The sequence below is a fragment of the Dipodomys spectabilis genome, unplaced genomic scaffold, assembly GCF_019054845.1.
Source record: "Dipodomys spectabilis isolate Male_0828 unplaced genomic scaffold, ASM1905484v1 ptg000003l, whole genome shotgun sequence".
NCBI lineage: Eukaryota > Metazoa > Chordata > Mammalia > Rodentia > Heteromyidae > Dipodomys > Dipodomys spectabilis.
The window spans coordinates 12,087,070-12,107,942 of NW_024870680.1; the positions used below are offsets into that span (position 1 = coordinate 12,087,070).

Here is a 20,873-nt window from a genome sequence, read left to right on the forward strand (position 1 = left end):
TCTACTTTTTTTTCCAAGAGGATTTGATTTGACTGATTTGACTTAAGTTTTCAAACTAGCATAGCTTTCTAAACCTGAAGCTTCCAGTTACTGTTGTTATTATTTATTGAGTAATTTTAACAGTCCTGAGGCTTGAACTCAGGGCCTGGGTACTGTCCCTGAGTTTCTTTTTTTGTTGTTGTTCAAGGCTAGCACTCTACCACTTGAACCACAGCGCCACTTCTGGCTTTTTCTGTTGATGTGGTACTGAGGAGTCAAACCCAGGGCTTCGTGCATGCTAGGCAAACATACTACCATTAAGCCACATTCCCAGCTCATGGTTCTTTAGTAATTTTCTATTTCATCCTAATAATTCTTTCTTTCTTTTCTTTTCTATTTTTTTTTTTTTGTCAGAGACTAGGTACCTGATGCTTTCACTCATTGACTAGTGCTCTACCAGCTGAGCCATGCCTCCAACCCCTTCTTAATAATTCTTTTTGTTTTAATTGTTATTGTAAAGGTAACTGTACATAAGTCAGGTAATGAGTACATTTCTTTTTGAACAGTGTCACCTCTTCCCTCATTTTCTCCCACATTCTAATAATTCTTGTTTGACTTTTCAAACTGTTAAAAATTGCCCTTGCCTAGGGTCCTCATCATAAAATGATGAATTAAAAGCCACTTACTGGTTCATCTGTTTATTCCTATATATCAGCTTGTTCCCTAAACTAGGTTTTCGTTTTTAAACAATAGAATTTAAGTATTAACTGCCAGCTAACTGGCCTGGGAAATGAGGATGTTTGTGTTGAAGCCCCAGCCTTGCCACTGACATGTTTTGGACAATTTCCTACTGTTCTCCCTGCCATCTTTTGAATTGGCATATTAAGATGACTCATTTTAAACCAGATGAGATACTCTATGTGAGAAGTATGAAATTCTAGTAATTAGTATTACTAGAAAAGCATATTGGTCGGGGGGACTTAAAAACCAAGCTCTTACTTTTAGCCTGACACTCCTGTGGGTGGCCTTGAGAAAGCATCTTCCCCTTTTGAGGGCCTCAGTTCCCCATCTCTGTAATACAAGTTGTGAAACACATGAGCTCTCTCATACCTCTGGTTTTGGACTTGCAAAGTATTGCCTACTGTAAGCCTCTTCTTAGCTTTCTCTGTCTGGATTACTTGTACTGATTTCCTAAAACTTGGCTCAGATAGCTCTTTTGTAAAGCCTTTCCAGTCTGTTTTTGTCCCTCTGTGTCGCTTTAGCATTTATTACAACTATTATTGTATTTTTAATGGCATCTAATGTGTTTCTTTATTCCTAGTCCCTAATAGGTACAGGAAATATAAGTATTTGTTGAATGAGATGATCACTTAAAAGTGAATAAGCCCTGGGTTCAATTCCTCAGTACCACATAAACAGAAAAAGCCAGAAGTGGCACTGTGGCTCAAGTGGTAGAGTGCTAGCCTTGAGCAAAAGAAGCTCAAGGACAGTGCCCAAGCCCCGAGTTCAAGCCCCAGAACTGGCAAAAAAAAAAGAGTAGCTTTTAGAGGTTTAGAAATTAAGTAGATTTTTATGCATAAAAACAGTGAGGTAAAACTTTTGGTTGAGACTTACTGGGAAAAAGCCTTAGGGCTTGCTTTAGGATATTTGGGGTATTATAGGCATTTCGGGCCATTACAGGGTCTGTTTGTATGTTTGTATCTTGATGTGAAAAAATGATTCATGGTCTCTGTTTCTTTCAAAGGGAGCATAGTGAGTGTGGGCGATCCTAAGAAGAAGTATACTCGGTTTGAGAAGATTGGACAAGGGTTAGTAGGGGCATTTTTTTCCTTAAAGAAATGACTTAAAATTAGGCTGACATACATTATTTTTCTTTTGTTTAGCCTCTCATATACCTTTCCTCATCACTCTCCTCACCCATCTGGAGGGTGTTAGGCTGACCTCAGGTTTGCCAGAATTGTACTTACATGAGAGATGTACTGTTAGCTGACCAGAGTGCTAAAAATATCCCTACAGTGAGAGTATGAGAACCATATATTAGCACCAAACCAGCTTCCTGATTATAGCCTTGATTTTCCAGATAAACCTTTTTTATCCTAGCACTGTGACTTATCAGCACCAATATGAAAGAGAACATTCAGAGCTATAGAACTTCTAAAAGCCCATGTGAGAGGAACTATATGTTTAAGCGGATGCCAGAATTCATGACTTCTACTCTGTAGCTTCTTGAGTGCAACTTGAAAGCTGTCGCTTTATTACTGAACTTAGCCAGTCTTGCCTGAGTTCCTTAAGAATGGTGTATATGATATGATCAGGGGCAGGGTAAAGGGTAGGAAGATAGTCTCTAACATACACTTTGTAACAGAAAATGATCAGGCTGGATGATCAAGTAGTGAAAAAGTTAACTGTCAATACAAATAAGCCATCATTATTTGATAACCAGTACTACTTTATAACCAGTTTCCAGGCAGTAGTTAGGTTTCCAATTAAAGAGTACAACCCCGCCCGTGTTGTAGGGCTTGAATTCTGGGCCTGGGCACTGTCCCTTAGCTCTTCAGCTCAAAGCTAGCCCTCTACCTTTTGAGCCACAGCGCCACTTCCAGTTTTCTGGTGGTTAATTGGAGATGAGTCTCTTGGACTTTCCTGGGCTGGCTTTAAACCACGATCCTCAGATCTCAGCCTCCTGAGTAGCTAGGATTACAGGTGAGAGCCACTGGCCCCTTGCTGAAAGACATTTTTAAAGTGGCTTTTCCCCTGAATTGACTTGAATTCTCTGACTTTCCTGAATGCATTCTTGCAACAGAGTAGGATGTCTTCAGGTTGCATCTATGTAGTTGACATAAGGCATGTTTGGCTACAGATATGTGTTGTAAATTACTACAAAATAATCAGCATAAAATGAGGGTTCTAAGTTTTACAAATGAACATGATTATTCTCATAGCATCTTTCACAATATCCCATCTGTTTATTTGTATATATCTAATTACATGTATACATGTGTGTCTAGTAGGATTTTTTTTCTTCAGTACTTGAAGCCAGGATCTCATACTAGTTAGAAAAGCCTCTGTCACTTGAGCTGTACCCTTGACCCTTTTGTTTTTATTTTGTGTTTGAAATAGGGTTATACTAACTGCCTACGTTGGCCTTATAGGGTCACATTTACTTTGCCTAGGTTGGCCATTGACACATGAATCTCTGGCCTCCACTTCCAAGTAGCTGGGCTTACAGGTGTGTACCACCAGCTTAACTGGATTCTTCTTACCTTGAAGGTTGGACAGAAGTACTGTCTGACTTTCTGGGAGTATTTTTTTTTGAAAAGTACATTTAATGTTATTTTATATTTGAAAATATGACAACTAAGAACCTATTTAATAATACAAACTACAAAAAATAAACTCATCTTCTTGACAGGATAAATGATTGAAAGATTTTAGAAGTCCATAATACCTTATAATTTCAGAGTGGGAAGTACATGTCAAGATTATTTTAGGTACCCAATGTGGTGGCTTGTACCTCTAATCCCAATTACTTGGGGAGCAGAGGTCTTGAAGATCATAGTTTGAGGTCAGCTCTGTCTCCCTACCCCCTCCAAAGTAAGTGAAACTTCATCTTATCAAAAAAAGCTGATTGTGGTAGCACAAACCTGTCAGCTATAAGAGAAGCATAAATAGGAGAATTGTGGTCCAGGCCTGCACAGGCAAAACTGTGAGACTCTTATCTCAAAAATAACCAAAGTAGCAGGAAGACAGTGTTTATGCCTGTAATCCTAGCTCCTCAGGAGGCTGGGATCTAAGGATTATAGTTCAAAGTCAGCCCTGGCAATAAAGTCCATGAAACTCTTACCTCCAGTAAACCACCAGAAAACTGGAAGTGGCGCTGTAGCTCAAATGGTAGAGCGCTAGCCTTGAGCTGAAGAGCTGAGGGACAGCGCCCAGGCCCAGAGTTCAAACCCTAAAAGCAAGGGCTGGGAATGTGGTTTTGATCTATGGGATAGAGTCTTAGAGCTGAATACTGCTCTGTCTTTACTACCAAATAGTGCCTCTCAAATGCAAGAATGAGAGGAATGGAACTGTGGCTCAAAGTGGAAGAGCCCCAGCCTTGAGCAGAAAAGCTCAGGGACAGTGCCCAGGGCCTGAGTTCAATCCCCACGACTGACAAAAAAGAATGAGAGGACTTATGTTTGCTGCTGTCATCAACACTTAGATTGCCACACTGTGTTTAGCACTATAAGTTCCTACTTCACTGAACACCTGTGTTTCTTTCTCTTTTCTCCTCCCCCTCTATTGTTCAGTGCTTCAGGAACTGTGTACACTGCGATGGATGTAGCCACAGGACAGGAGGTAAGTATGTGTCAACCCCTTGTTCTTTCAGTTCTACATTTTCTTTTTGTTTAGGGTTAGTTTCTAGCTCTTCTTAACTCAACAAGGACAGTTGTAATTTCTTCCTGTACCATGCTAGAATCAAACAGCAGACTAACAGGAGACTTAAAGCTTTCAGAAAAGCAGCTCACACTGCTATAAGGAGAACAGATTGAGTGGTAAGATACGAGTGGCCTTGGTGAGACAGGAAGTTATTGTGTAGTTACATCCAGAGATAATGATCTAGATTAAGGTGATAGCATAGTATAGATAGAAAGAAGTGGATGGATTTGAGAGGTATTTAGCAGTTAGATTCTATAACATTTGGTGGTTGAGCATGAATGTGATGTCCAAGTGAGTGATAGCATTTAAGAAGAAAGAAAAGAAAAAGCGGGGCGGGACGGGGGGGGGGGGGCTGGGAAGGTGGCTCAGTGGTAGTGTGCTTGCCCCATGCACAAGGCCCTGGGTTCGATTCCTCAGTACCACATAAGCAGAAGAAGCTCTGGCTCAAGTGGTAAAGCGCTAGCCTTGAGCTGAAGAGCTGAGGAATAGCGCCCAAGCCCAGAGTTCAGGCCCCATGACCAACAAAAAAAAAGAAAAGGAAAAAGCTGGGCGCTGGTGGCTTACACTTATAATCCTAGCTACTCAATAGGCTGAGATCTGAGGATCATGGTTCAAAGCCAGCCCAGTCAGGAAAGTTTGGGAAACTCTTATCGCCAATAAACCACCAGAAAACCAGAAGTGGTGCTGTGGCTCAAGTAATAGAGTGCTAGTCTTGAGCTGAAGAGCTGAGGGACAGCACCCAGGCCAAGAGTTCAAGTCCCATGACTGGAAACAAGAAAAGAAAAGAGAAATGAAAAGAGAAAAGAAAAAGGTGGAAGTCTAGGTTTGAAGAAGTTGTTACTACCCAAGAGCTCTTGTGTGACTGCCTAGTGGAAAATTGCTTGTACAAAACAAGCCATTTAACCCCATATCTCTTGGCAATCCTAAAGTAGTTTAGTCTAATTTAATCTGGTCTTTCTATTTTTCTGTGTTCAGGATTCTACCTCATTGTCCTTAAGTCAGAAAAATTTGCACCTTACTGCAAAGGCCTAGTCACTTTGCTGTTTCAGCAGCAAAGAGGGAAGGATTCAATAAATTGTCTAGAAATGAATGCCATGAAGGCATATACAGAGTTCTTGGATTTTTCCCGCGGTCCACTCTGTTTAGTTGCAGAGCAGGAATGCTTGGCAGGTGGGCTGTGGTTGGCAGTTGCCTGGAAGAAGTTCTTAGCTCAGAAACTGAGAAGTTACCTCCTTGTCACTGAAAAGAATTGGGCTCCTCTGAAAGAAGCTGTTGGGAACATGCTTGTACATTTTAGTCATTAGGATTTATTATTCTTTGAGGTGACATAGATGCCTACCTTAAACTTTTTATTTTTTTGAGATAGGGTCTTGCTTGTCAAGGCTGGCTTTGATCTCCTGCCTCAGCTTCCTGAGAGCTGGGATTACGGATATGCACTACTATGCCCAGCTTAACCTAAAATATTTGTTACCTTGGGAAACTTATTTGACCTCTCTCAGCCTCAGCAAAAGTATTGAAATAATTCAGCAAAGGAGTGCATGTGAAAATGCACCATAAACTTTAAGAACTATATGATTATTTTTACTCATACATACTTATTTCACAAAGTATGTACTCAGGTTTTGTTTTATGCTATACCTCATGCTAAGAATTATGTGGAAGATTCAGTCTTGTGCTAGCATTTATGCATTAAAATCACATGTAAATTTAAGAGCTTATAATTTACACAATGTGCATATAAAACTCTTATAATGGTGGCAGGAACCGCCTTTGGTAAAAATAGCGATGAGGCGTTAGCATGCCAGTTTTAAAGATGTGAGTCTGATGAAGAGATTAAAAAAGAGAGAGAGAGATAATACTAGTCCTAAAAAGAGAATGTTATGAGGTAGTCAATATTTTCTTCTCATAGATGAGGATTTTGAGGCTAGTGTCATAAATAACCATTTTGTAGGCTTTGCTTTTAGTAATTAGCAGGGACTGGTTAGTTTCTTAGTCTCCTAAAACTGTATTTCAGTCCCCAGTGCCACAGTTGGCCTGAAGGTAGCTGTTAGGGGCCCCCCTCTTGTCATGTTTCTGGCCTCATAGGATCTATAGTTTGTGATAGAAGGTAGGCAGATGATGGGTGCTTCCTGAAAATCCTGGAGGCTACCTGTGTGAGAAGCTGGCCATAGGAAAGAGAAACTTGACTTCATTATGTGCCTGCCTGTGGTTGCAGAACTATGAATGGAAACAAGTCCATTAGCAGTGGCTAATGCAGTGTGGTCAGGAAGGCCTTATTTCCTGCCCCAGGGAGTGTAAATCTTTAGCTGATGCTCTGTCTTTGTGAGTGAGCAATTATTGGGGGTTATCCAGCTGGGAAGATCAGAGCTTTTGTCACATACAGGAAGACTAGCATGTTGGTGCTGGGAAATCTTCCAGTTATAAATCAAGCAGTCATTTTTCATGTCTGTTTTTTAAAGAGAATTTGTATAGTAAAAATAGCATACTGGAAGAACCATTGGGTTCATAGATCTGAAAGCACTGATTTTGATTATGGGCAATTTTCTTATCCATCTTAAACTCAGTTTCCTTCTGTGAAAATGTAACGCATCACTTTGACTTTACAGGACAGTGAGGTTTCACTTAGGTAACATAAATAGAAGATTTGGTCCAGTACTTGGCATACAGTAACTACTAGTCAATGGACAGTAATGGTGGAGGTTGGCTAGTTCTTGCAGTGGTTGCTGCTATTTTCTTGCTGCTTTTATCAACTTCTTGTCGGATGTGCCGTGATGATGACTGCCAGTTTGTTTCATTGTTGTCTTCCTTTATACCCTGAATCCTTTGCTTACAAATGAGTAGCACATTAGCTATTTTTTAGTAATCAAGACATTCTTAAGGAGAATCATGATGAAGGTTATTAAGTATATTGATGTATAGATGAAGATACTGAGGCTAAGAAAACTTGTGAATGATTCAACTGAGAAGGTGACAAAGAAGCCCAAAGCTTATTAGGTCCTTCCTTTGAGTTCAAGTCTAATTCTTCTTCTTCTTTTTTTTTTTTTTTGTTAATAAGAGTATGGTCTCTCACCCTCAATTGGTAGGATTTGATTAGTAAGGAGGGCATTTTGCCTGGGCCATGGCCATTAATAACTGAAAAGGACTTCCAGTGTCCTGTCCAACCTGGCTACCACCTGCCACTGTGAGGTTCACAGCACTCTCCTATTCTCCAGGATGGCCTGAAGAGCACCACAGGTACTCTTCTGACTTCAGTCCTTGCTTTAACAGTTTACTATGGGTAATGTCTTTCATCAACATGGTTTTCTTTTCTTTTGCGTCTTGGGGCTTGAACTCAGGGCCTGCGCACTGTCCCTGAGCTTCTTTTGCTCAAGGCCTAGCACCCTACTAATTGAGCCACAGTGCCACTTCTGGCTTTTTCTGTTTATGTGGTACTGAGGAATAGAACCCAGGGTTCATGCATGCTAGGCAAGCACTCTACCACAAAGCCACATTCCCAGTCAACATGTTGCTTTTCAGACATTAGGAAAAGCTAATTCTCAAACATGATAGAAGGCTCAACAAAGACCAGGAACATGACTTACCAGGAAACTCTTCTTTTTTTCTCAATTGAGATTGAGAATGGAAGAGATTTTTTAAAAAATTAAAAGGAATAATTTTACTTCTTAATAATTGACTATCTGCTGTAGAAAACAGTCCATATTTGACTTGAAGATATAATAACGGATTTTGCCATAAAAATCTGAATCATTCTTTATACTTCTTGCTGTTTATGGAAAGACAATTTAGTTTTATTAGATGCTCATGTTCTTACCCATTAAGCAGGAAAAAGGGAAAATATAGGGAATAAATATTTAGCAAATGACTTAAAGTACATTCCTATGAGAAAAGAGTCTATTGCTGAATTTTTTTGTGCTTTTAAAAACAAAGAGCAGCCCCCTGGCACTCTCTTTTCATGCTTTTAATTTTCTTTTTTTCTTTTTTTTTTTTGGGGGGGAGGGGTCTTGTTGTGGGGCCTGAATTCTGGGCCTGGTTGCTGTCCCTCAGCTCTTCAGCTAACGGCTAGCACTCTACCACTTGAGCCACAGCGCCACTTCCGGCTTTTTTTCTTTTTGCTTATGTGGTGCTGGGGAATCGAACCCAGGGCCTCATGCATGCAAGGCAAGCACTCTACAACTGAGCCACCTTCCCAGCCCAGCCCCGCATGCTTTTAATTTTTATATTCATTAAACACAAACTATATCCATCCTTCCATCCATCCATCCATCCACCCACCTACCTACCTACCTACCTGCCTACCTACCTACTTACCTATTTGCATATCCACATACATACACTCCTAATTTTCACACTAAGTAGTATGTCAGAAGTTTAAGCTAGGAGCTAGGAATGTGTCTTAGTGGTAGAGTGCTTGCCTAGCATGAATGAAACCCTGAGTTCCATTCCTCAGTATCACATAAACAGAAAAAGTCAGAAGTGGCATTGTGGCTCAAGTGGTAGAGTGCTAGCCTTGAGCAAAAGAAGCTCATGGACAGTATCCAGGCCCTGAATTCAAGCCCAAGACTAGCACAAACAAACAAACAAAAAAAGTTTAAACTAAGCACAAATGCTCACACTTGTAATCTAGTAGCTACTCAGGAGACTGAAATCTAGATGATCAATTTTCAATGCCAGCCTACACAGAAGCTATCCAACTCCAAAAGAACCAGCAAAAACCATAGGTAGATGGCTCAAGTGGTACTATGCCAACCTAGCAAGAATGAGTCTTGAGTTCAAACTACACCCCCATCCCCAAATAAAAGAAAAGGGGAAAAGCATGTTGGTTTGAGAATGAGGTTTCCTTTGGCCTAATACAAAACTTTTGATGTGTAGAAGTAATGCTAGATATTCCATGGAACAAAGATCCTTAACAAAGGCAGGGAGAATACAATATGTATGAGGTTCTGTGGGAGTAAGACAGGGATCAGATCAAGAAAACTTTCAATATTGAGCTGAGGAATATTTTTATTTATTTTTTGTTGGTCACTGGGCTTGAACTCTGGGCCTGGGCGCTGTCCCTCAGCTCTTCAGCTCAAGGCTAGCACTCTACCACTTGAGCCACAGCGCCACTTCCGGTTTTCTAGTAGTTTATTGGAGATAAGAGTGTCACGGACTTTTCTGCCCAGGCTGGCTTTGAACCGTGATCCTCAGATCTCAGCCTCCTGAGTAGCTAGGATTACAGGCGTGAGCCACCGGCGCCCAGCAAAGAGGGGTTTTTTAAATAGGGCTTCTGATTTAGTAGATTTCAGGTGGGGCCCAAGAACATTTGTTTCCAAGTTCTCCGATGATAGTAATGCTGCTGGCTCAGGGATTCAGAGCTACTTTCCTAACATTACATTATGAATTATTTGAGGGGCAAGGCTATATATTAGTTATCTTTGTCGTCTTAGTACTTAAGCTCTGGTACTGAGTATGTGCTCAGTAAATGTTGAATGACTGGTTGCACACTGAATGCCCTGTGATTTCAGGTGGCCATTAAGCAGATGAATCTTCAGCAGCAGCCGAAGAAAGAGCTGATTATTAATGAGATCCTGGTCATGAGGGAAAACAAGAACCCAAATATTGTGAACTACTTGGACAGGTATGACGGGTTGGCCTCAACAGAGGGTTAGGGCCTTTGGGCACTTGAATGAAAGCATTTCCAAGTTTTGTCCTCTGAGATGTTGAGTTCTTTGAGTTTGACCTTGTATAACGGACACCTGGTTGCTGGAAACTCCTTCTGGGTGATCTTGAACCTTACCACTCTAACTTCTAACAGCTGATACCAGTCCTATTTGTTCCGTTCCAGCCAAGTCTTTCAGCCTATCTGCCAGAGTCAATATCTCCCAAGTCCTTATTTCATTCTACATCCTGAGTATTACCTTGTCCTGCTCTTACTCATGAAGAATTCCTAATGTTTCTGTATTCTCTTAAAGTAGGATGAATGCTCAGTACTAGATACTCCATTTGCAGTCTGAACACTATGGAGACAGTCAGACTCATGCCAAACAGCACACACATGGGTGTTTGTTTTTTTTAGGGTGCTTCCCAAAGTAACAACTAAAAGTCTATAAATTTTTTAAACACAAACTTGTTTTAAACTACAAATTTAGAAATCTTTAGCTGTCTTCATTAAATGTCAATTTTTTTTTTGTTTCAGCTTATCATTGTAGCCTGTCAAAATTCTTTCCTTCAGGACAGTAATAATGAATGTAATTAACACTGTGCTGGCTTTGCTCTGTGCCAAGAACTTCCCCAAACAATGTCTCATTGTGATGTAGTCAGCCTTTTGCTCCTGTGACAAACACTTGTGATAAACAATAAGGAAAGAAAAACTTACTTGGTTCATGGTTTCGGAAGTTTCAGTTCAGGCTGGGAATGTGGCTTAGTGGTAGAGTGCTTGCCTAGCATGCCCAAAGCCCTGGGTTCAATTCCTTAGCACCACATAAACAGAAAAAGCTGGAAGTGCTGCTGTGGCTCAAGTGGTAGAGTGCTAGCCTTGAGCAAAAAGAAGCTCAGGGATGGTGCTCAGGCCCTGAGTTCAAGTCCAGGACTGGCAAAAAAAAAAAAAAGCTCTAAAACAAGTTTCAGTTTATAGTTGCTAACTCCATTGCTCTAGGCCTTCAGTAAGGCAGCAACATTATTGAAGATAGGTTTTGCGGAAGAAAGGACAAAGCAAGTTCAGTCCTGGTAACTCTGTACTGATCATTCTGAACAAAACATTTCTCAGATGATTAACATGGCATAAGCAGCTGAGTAGAATCTGACCCAAAGGTTTAAGCAACAAAGGAGGCAACATAATATGAAGGCAAAGATGCCAAATTTCTGTATATTATTTTAGTCATTTCTCAGATACCTGAAGGATCAATAACAGAAGCAGCATTTTTAGCATTTTCGCTGTCTCCCAAACCTAGGTAGGAAATGCCTTCACAACTCTTGGAAAGTAAGTTAGGCATTATCATAACTCACACATCAGAAGAGTTATGTACAGGGGCTGGGAAGGTAGCTCAGCGGTAGAGTGCATGCCTTGCATGAGGCCCTGGGTTTGATTCCTCAGCACCACATAAACAGAAAAAGCCGGAAGTGGTGCTGTGACTCCAGCGGTAGAGCGCTAGCCTTGAGCTGAAGAGCTGAGGGACAGGGCTGGGAAGGTGGCTCAATGGTAGAGCACTTGCCTTGCATGCATGAGGCCCTGGGTTCGATTCCTCAGCACCACATAAGCAAAAAGAAAAAAGCCGGAAGTGGTGCTGTGGCTGAAGTGGTAGAGCGCTAGCCTTGAGCTGAAGAGCTGAGGGACAGTGCCCAAGCCCAGAGTTCAGACCCCACGACTAGACCCCCCCCCAAAAAAAAAAAATATACAGAAGCTATAACTTGGCCAAATTACTGAACGCAATAAAGGTAGAATAGTGTGGCTCAGAATAGAAAAAAAATAAAGTATCATATTGATCCATTTTTTTTTTTTATTGTAAAGCTACTATACAGAGGGTTACAGTTACATGAGTGAGGTTATGAGTACACTTCCTCTTGAACATTGTTACCCCCCTCCATTGTTTTCCCCCTACCATCCCCTCCCTCCCTCCCTTCCCCGAGGTTCTTTTTTTTTTTTTTTTTTGATTGTGATTAAATGATTACATAATTTCAAAGTCACAAGTTCATTCTAACTTCCCTGGAGCAAATTGTCTGCCACAGTCTGTAATATATAACAGTGTTCACATGTTATATACCATATTTGTGATCAGCAGCATGGGGATATTTAGTAGTGGTTCAACCAGATGAGCGGGAGTTCTTTGTTTCTTAAGTCCTGTTAGTTTTGTCGTATCACCTAACATTTTGGATTTAGCATCCACTTATGAGGGAGACCATGTACCGTTTGTCTCTTCGTTCTTGGCTTACCTCGCTCAACATGATTCCTTCTAGCTCCATCCATTTCCCTGCAAATGCCATTATTTTGTCATTTCTAATGGCTGCATAATATTCCATTGTGTATAGATACCACAATTTTTGGATCCATTCATCTGTGGTGGGGCACCTAGGTTGTTTCCATATCCTAGCTATTGCGAACAGTGCTGCAATAAACATGGAGGTGCACGTGTCCTTGTATATTGGTTCCTGTTGTTCAGGGTAGATGCCTAGAAGTGGTATGACTGGGTCGTAAGGGAGGTCAATCTTTAGCTTTCTAAGGACCCTCCAGACTGCTTTCCAAAGTGGTTGTATAAGTGTACATTCCCACCAGGAGTGTAATAGGGTTCCTCTTTCTCCACATCCCCTCCAGCATTTGTCGTTGGCTGATTTGTGGATGTGGGACATTCTGACTGGGGTAAGGTGGTATCTCAGGGTTGTCTTTATTTGCATTTCCTTCACCACCAGGGATGATGAACATTTCCTCATGTGTTTCTTTGCCATTTTTATTTCTTCATTTGAGAAGTCCCTCTTTAGTTCCCTTGCCCATTTAGTAATTGGTTTGTTAGGTTTGGGAGGGATTAGTTTCTTGAGTTCCCTGTATATACAGGATGTTAACCCCTTGTCTGATATATTGCTGGTAAATATTTTTTCCCAATTAGTTGGTTGTCTTTCTAGCTTAGTTGCGATAGATTTAGCTGTGCAGAAGCTTTTTATTTTAAGGTAGTCCCATTTGTCGAGTCTCTCTCCAACTTGTTGTGACCCTGGGACTCTGTTCAGGAAGTTCCTTCCTGTGCCTATTAGTTCAAGTGTCTCTCCTACTCTGTCCTGTAGTAGTTTCAGAGATTCAGGTTTAATGTTAAGGTCTTTAATCCATTTTGAGTTGATGTTGGTGCATGGTGATAGGCTGGGGTCCACTTTTAGTTTTCTGCATGTGGCTGCCCAGTTTTCCCAGCACCAGCGGTTGAAGAGGCTGTGTTTCTTCCATTGTATGTCTTTGGCTCCTTTGTCGAATATCAGCTGGCTGTAGGCCTGTGGATTTATATCTGGATCTTCTATTCTGTTCCATTGGTCTTCGGGTCTGTTTTTGTGCCAGTACCATGCTGTCTTTGTGATTATAGCTCTGTAGTAGAGTTTGAAGTTCGGCATGGATAGCCCTCCCATATTGTCTTTATCCCCTAGAATTGTTTTGTCTATTCTAGGTCTTTTGTTGTTCCATATAAATTTTTGGACTGTTTTCTGTATTTCAGTGATGTACGTCATTGGGATTTTAATAGGAATTGCATTGAATTTGTATATTAGTTTTGGAAGTATCACCATCTTTACTATATTAAGTCGGCCTATCCAGGAGCATGGGAGGTCTTTCCATTTCCTAGTGTCTTCTGCAATTTCTTTCTTTAACTTTTTATAGTTCTCATTAAATAGTTCTTTTACATCTTTGGTTAGGTTAATTCCTAAATATTTTATTTTTTGGGAGGTTATTGTGAATGGGGTTGCTCCCTTTATTTCCCTCTCTTCCTGTGCGTTATCAGTGTATAGGAAGGCAACTGATTTTTGTGGGTTTATTTTGTATCCTGCTATTTTGCCGAAGTGACTTATGATTTCTAAAAGTTTGGGGATGGAGTTTTTGGGATCGTGGAGGTATAGTATCATGTCGTCTGCAAAAAGGGATAGTTTCACTTCTTCTTTCCCTATGCGGATCCCTTTAATGTCTTTTTCTTGCCTTATTGCCCTGGCTAAGGGTTCTAGGACTATGTTGAAGAGGAGTGGAGACAGTGGACATCCTTGCCTTGTTCCTGTTTTTAGGAGGATTGGTTGTAGCTTTTCCCCATTAAGTATAATATTGGCTATTGGTCTGTCATAAATGGCTTTTATTGTTTTTAGAAATGTTCCTTTCTATTCCTATTTTCTCCAGAGCTTTTAGCATGAATGAATGTTGAATTTTATCAAAGGCCTTTTCTGCATCTGTGGCGATAATCATGTGATTCTTGACCTTGGCTCTGTTGATATGCTGGATTACATTTATTGACTTACGTATGTTAAACCATCCCTGTGTCTCTGGGATGAAGCCTACCTGATCATAGTGTATTATTTTTTTAATGTGTTTCTGGATTCTGTTAGCTAGAATCTTGTTAAGGATCTTTGCATCTGTGTTCATCAAGGAGATTGGCCTGTAATTCTCCTTTTTGGTTGGGTCTTTGCCTGCTTTGGGGATGAGTGTGATATTGGCTTCATAGAATGAGTTTGGGATAGCTCCCTCCTTCTCTGTTTCTCTGAAGAGCTTGAGGAGTATGGGTGTTAGTTCTTCTTTAAAGGTCTTATAGAATTCTGCTGTGAATCCATCTGGTCCTGGGCTTTTTTTTGTTGGAAGACTTTTGATAGCTTCCTGTATCTCATTATAGGATATTGGCTTATTTAATTGGTTAACTTCTTCTTTGCTCAGTGTGGGTAACTTGTATTTCTCTAAAAATGCATCCATTTCCGCCAGATTTTCTTCCTTTAGAGAGTATAGCTTTTGAAAGTAGTCTGTTAGAATTGTTTGGATATCTTGGGTACGTGTTGTGATGTTTCCCGTGGCATCCCTAATCCTATTAATATGGGTTTCCTCTCTTCTTTTTTTAATTAATCTTGCCAACGGGCCATCAATTTTGTTTATTTTTTCAAAGAACCAGCTTTTTGTTTGGTTTATTTTGGTTATGGTTTTCTGATTTTCTAATTGGTTAATCTCTGCTCTCAATTTGGTAATCTGGCTTCGTCTAGTAGCTTTAGGTCCCATTTTTTCTTGTTTTTTAGCTGTTTTAGTTGCAACATGAGATTATTTACTTGGTCTGTCTCCATTCTCTTGATGTGGGCACTGAGGGCAATAAATTTGCCCCTCAGGACTGCTTTTGCTGTGTCCCACAAGTTTCTTTGTGAGGTGTTTTCATTTTCATTGAGTTGTAGGAAATGCTTTATTTCTTCTCTGATCTCTTCTGTTACCCAGGCCTTGTTAAGGAGTGTGCTGTTCAATTTCCATGTATTAGAGAAATTTCTGCGGTATGCTTTGTTATTGAGAGCTAGCTTGATTCCACTGTGGTCAGATAGGATACAGGGGATTATGTCGATCCCTTTGTATTTGCTTAAGTTCCTGGCATGAACTATGATATGGTCTATTTTGGAGATAGTTCCATGAGCTGCTGAGAAGAATGTGTACTGTGTTGTTTTAGGGTGAAATACTCGGTAGATGTCAGTTAATTCCGCTTGAAGTATGGCCTCACTTAATTCGGTAGCTTCTTTGCCAATCCTCTGGTTGGTAGACCTGTCCTTTGGTGAGAGTGGTGTGTTAAAGTCTCCTAGTATTATCGTATTGGGATCTATTTTATTCTGTAAGTTTGAGAGCATTTGTTTAACATATCTGGGTGCACTGATATTTGGGGCATATAAGTTGATGATGGTTATATCCTCCTCTTGGATTGTTCCCTTTATTAATATGTAGTGTCCGTCCTTGTCTTTCTGTACTGATTTTAATGAAAAGTTTATTTTGTCAGATATCAGGATAGCTACACCTGCTTTCTTATTGGGGGAATTTGATTGGTAGATCCTTTTCCACCCCTTCACTCTGAGTTTGTTTGTATGTTTGGCTGAGAGGTGGGTCTCCTGAAGGCAACAGATGGATGGGTCTTGTTTTCTGATCCAGTCCTCAGTTCGTTTTCTTTTAATTGGCGAATTCAGCCCATTTATATTAAGAGAAAGTATAGAGAGATGCATTGTTGTCCCTGCCATTCCGTTTTCCTAAGTTTTTCTTCTTTCCTTTCCTCCTGTGCTTGCTCATTTAGACTTTGAGTAATGCCTGTTTGGGGCAGGTCCCAGTTCCTGGTTGCTTTCTTCAGGTTGTGTCCCCCCTCTTAGAATTCTTTGTAATGCTGGCTTAATGTTTATGTATTCATTTAGTTTTTCTTTGCTATTAAAAGTTTTCAGTTCTCCATCGAATGTGAATGCTAGCTTTGCCGGGTATATCAGTCTGGGTTGGCAGTTATTGGCTCTCAGGGCTCGTATGGTGCTTTCCCAGGCTTTTCTTGCATTCATTGTTTGTGTGGAGAGATCTGCAGTGATTCTAATTTTTTTCCCGTTGTAGTATAGCTCCTTCTTCATTTTTGCTGCATGCAGGATTGTTTCCTTATTATTCAGATCCATCATTTTTACTATGATGTGCCTAGAAGTGTTTCTCCTGGGATCTTGCTTGTTGGGTGTTCGATAAGCTTTTGTGATGTAGTTAAGATGGTCGTTTTTGAGGTGGGGAAAATTTTCATTGACTATCTTGTTAAATAGGTGTTGCATTCCCTTGCTCTGGAATTCCTCACCTTCGTCCACTCCGATTATGCGAAGGTTAAATTTTTTAGCATTATCTGCTTGCTCTTGAATTTCCCTTTGGTTTAATTTGAGTGATTTTTCCATATCTGTCACTTTTTGGTCCAGTTGGTGTATTCTGTCTTCTGTATCTGACACTCTACCTTCCATTTCATTCACTCTGTTGACCATGGCTTCTATTGTGGTTTGCATGGTGGAAATGGATCCCTTTATGGATTCAATGTTGGTTCTCAGAGTACTGATCTCACCTCTCAATGAGGTGAGATCAGTATGCATTACCACTATTTTGGCGTTTATCTCACTTCTTACTGAGGTTTGTGCAGCTTCTATTTTTGCATCCAACTTTTGTTTGATATCCTGTATATCTTTTGATAGTTCATCCTTGTGCTCTTTCAATTTCTGATCCATTTCTCGCTTTATTTCTTGAGTCATTGCTTCCAGCAACCCTTGGATGTAGTTTTTGTCTTCCATTCCTGCTTTGCTCCCACTGGGGCTCTCCCCTGCGTGGCTGCTGGCTTTTGAGGTGAGCTTGCTGTCCTGGGTAGTGGTAAACCTTGTGATTTTTCTCTGTGATTTTCGCATGGGGGTTCAGGAGACTGCTCTTCAATCTTGTTTTGGTGTGTCTGTCTTTGCTTGGTTGCTGATTCTGTATTGGTAGAGAGAGTCTGTGCCTGATCTGGATTCTGTTGGGAGCCTATTTCCAGCTGCTATTCTGACTTACTTAGGATTCTCAGCTCTCTGCTGTAGCAATTCCCGCCTTTGGAAGGGTTGAGCAGCCTAGACTGCTTGTGTTTGCTCCTGCGGGTGCTCTTGGGAAGATCAGATGCTCTGGATGCACTCTCCCAAATACTGGAGTCTGCTATGGGCTCCTGATGTGTTTTTGTTTGTTTTGGGCTGGTTGTGGGCTTGAACTCTAGGTTTGGGTGCTGTCCCTCAGCTCTTCAGCTCAAGGCTGGCACCCTACCATTTGAGCCACAGCCCCACTTCTGACCCTTTTTGCTTTGTTCAGGCGCCGGTCCCCGGGCCTGGTTCCTGCCCCAGCCTGGAGCGCGCTCGTTAGGCCTGTGCTAATGTGTATACCACCTAGGTTATGCAGCCTGGAGGACACAGTTCAAATTTCTACTAGTGTTGGTAGAATTGACCCAGGGGCGCTGTTCCTGGCTTGGGCATTTAAGCTCCCTTCCAGGGGCGCTCTTGCTCTGGCCTGGCCAGCAGAGTGTGCTCCACCGGCTGGTGGAGCTCTCGAACAGTTCCCAGTTTTAGTGGGTCCTGTGGTCCGGGTGTTGGGGTAGGGAGTCTAGGTCAGGGTCTGGGGATTCCCTCCAGCTCTGGTCTCCCTTGATGGATTCCCTGTCCCCTGATGGGTACTCACCCTGTAGGTCGTCAGTTGTTGTTGCAGTCCGTCAGTTGTTGTTGCAGTCCGAGTTCAGTTGGGGTGGTTGCGGGCTGGGTTGGGCGGCCCCCCGCCGGGTCGTTGTGGATCGCGATCGGGCGGGTGGTCTGCGGACAGGTCCCTTTGTGGCGCTGCTGGTGCCGGGCGGCTTTGGTGGGATGGAGCCTCTCCGCTCCGGTGGAGAGTGAGGGGTGGGGGTGGGATCCTCGTGGAGACTCCCAGCTGGTAGGTTTCTCTGTTCCTGGTGATCCGCTGTTCTGCAATCCGGTACCTGGTGATCTGCAAGCAGCCCCCTGTGTCTCTGTGGCTCCGGCAGCCCCCGCCGGGCCGGCTGGCCGGCGGCTTGGCGCACTGCTGCGCGGCCAGTAAAGGTTGGGGGAGGGGTCTTCGCTCTTCTCTGTTCTGAATTTCTTCTTTTCCTCTCTTTCTTTTTTTGTTATTTTCCACCTCTGGTTTTTCTCTGAGTGTTCGTCTTTTTGTTGTTGTCGGTCTCTTGGGGAGATTAAACGTTGGAACTCGAACTCTCTTTTTGGTTGGAGAGAGCTGTGGCGTTTCCCTACTGCCCCGCCGCCATCTTGGTCCCCCCTCTCATATTGATCCATTTTTAAAATTACTATTAACTTCATAAAGAAAAGAGATTTATTTAGGCTCATGGTTTTAGAGGTACAAGGTCTAGGGGCCTCATGTGGTAATGGTCTTTTTGCTAAAAGAGACCTGTGGAACTCCAAAACATCACATGACAAGGAACAGAGAGTATGTATATTTATGTCGATGCATCTGGTCTCTTCTTAGGAAGCCAGCAGGATTTGGTCATAGTGGTTTCATCTAAACCTAAATCACTTTCCAAGGGCTTTACCTTTAAACACCGTAGTCAGATTAAGATTCCACTCTCTTACTACCATTAACATATGATTTTGGTGATTAAAATCTTGCATGAATTCTTGGGAATAGACCATATTCAAACCATAGCAACTGTCAATAAGGTATGACCTGTCCTATAAATAGATTTTCCATCTTTTTTAGAGAAGTACAAAACAGGACCATAGTATTGAAGGAATTTGTGTTCTGGAAGTGAGATCTGTAGGTGTGTTTATTGATCATACTTAAGTATTCCACAGGCTTAAAACACAGAATCAGAAGTAAATAGCACTCAATCTAAGTGTTCAGATAGCACCTGGTCTGATATGGGGGAAAAATACCTCTGACTACAGACAAGGGTGTCCTTAATCTGAAAACTCACGTGAGGGCTTGAGGGTTTTGTGAAAGGACCCAGAGGAGAACTCCAACTCTGTTCTTTTACAAATATGTGAACTCTTAGAGCTTTCCTTTTGAGATAGAATTTTTTTTTTCTTTTTTGTTGGTCATAGGGCCTGAACTCAGGGCCTTGGTACTGTCCTTCAGCTCTTTAGCTCAACGCTAGAGCTCTACCACTTGATCCACAAACCACTTCGGCCTTTTCTGCTTATGTGGTACTGAGGAATGGAACCCAGGACCTCATGCATGCAAGGCAAGCACTCTACCACTGAGCCACCTTCCCAGGCCGAGATAGAATTTTTTTTTAATGTACTTTCATACAGTTTGTAATCATGAAATGTTTGAGACATCTTGACTCTGGTTTGCATTGTCTTTGCTTTGACAGTGACATGGCAGAGCCAGAAAAAAGGAGGCTCTGCTTTGTCAGTGTCTAGAGATAGTCACTTGGATCCTCATAGTCTTCCCTTAGTAAGTCTAAGCTGATTATTCAAGTGTAAGAGACTACAAATGTGTATTGTTTGTTGCCTTTTTACTCAATCCACAGTTATCTTTTGATTCATGTCTTGGTTCATTTGGGCTAGACCAAAAGACTAAGTGACTTATAAAAAGCACAAACTGGGAAGTTCAAGGAATAACACTAGTATATTCACTGTCTGTTGATGGCTCACTTTCTAGTTCATAAATAGGGTTTTCTTGTTTACATGGGGACAGTGCAGAGCCACTCTCTGAGGTTTCTTTCATGGGAGCACTTACCCCATTCATGAAGGATCTGTCCTCATGATCTAATATTACCTCCCAAAGGCCTACCTCCCAATACCATCATGATTAAGGTTCAATTTTTAGTGTGTGACTTTGTGAGGCCATAGACAATTAGACCATAGCAGACCAGGCTGCCATGGTCTTCTCTCAAAAGAGTTAGTTGAAGAAAAACTTAGCCTGTCCTGTTGGTGGTGGTGGTGATGGTGGTGTTAATTAGAGACACTTTTGGTTAATTGGTGATGGAATCTCATAGACTTTTATACTTGGTCTTCCAGGATTACAGAAGTGAGCTACTGATGACAGGCAACCTAAAGATATATATGTATCTCTCTCTCTCTCTCTCTCTCTCTCTCTCTCTCTCTCTCTCTCTCTCTCTCTCTCTCTCCACTCTTTAAAGAGTTTATAAAGGAGTTTCAATTCAGCATGTCAATTTATGAATACACTGTATCTTAATATAGTGTGCAGGTGGATACTGCCACACCTGGCCTGCAGATAGATTCTGGAACGAGATCCTTGATCTCAGATCTAGTAGAACTGTTAGGGAGGTTTAATAGTTCTCTCTAATATTGGTAACTTTTTCAAATGTTTTTATACTGCTTAGATACTTCTAGAGATGTGGGAATCATTCTAGTCCTTCTAATTTTAGGAGCATGGATGGATGATGGGTGGGTGGATGGTTAAGTTACCTTTGTGATGTGATGAAAGATGATTTTATTATATTTCATCACCATATCCTATATAGTATTCTTAGTTCTGCCCTTTGAGGTTTCACAAAAGATATACACCTTTTCCAGGAGTATGCTTA

The 20,873-nt window shown here is 41.4% G+C and overlaps 1 protein-coding gene across 5 annotated transcripts in view; it reads left to right on the forward strand.

The window, feature by feature from the left end:
* Pak1 (p21 (RAC1) activated kinase 1) overlaps window positions 1-20,873 on the forward strand; it is a 144,992-nt gene that overhangs the window by 112,286 nt on the left and 11,833 nt on the right. For all 5 annotated transcript variants that reach the window (XM_042689042.1, XM_042689045.1, XM_042689044.1 and 2 more), the window contains 3 exons: window positions 1,724-1,787; window positions 4,272-4,320; window positions 9,906-10,018. In XM_042689042.1, coding sequence (XP_042544976.1) covers window positions 1,724-1,787; window positions 4,272-4,320; window positions 9,906-10,018 — 226 coding nt within the window. The remainder of the gene's footprint in view (window positions 1-1,723; window positions 1,788-4,271; window positions 4,321-9,905; window positions 10,019-20,873) is intronic.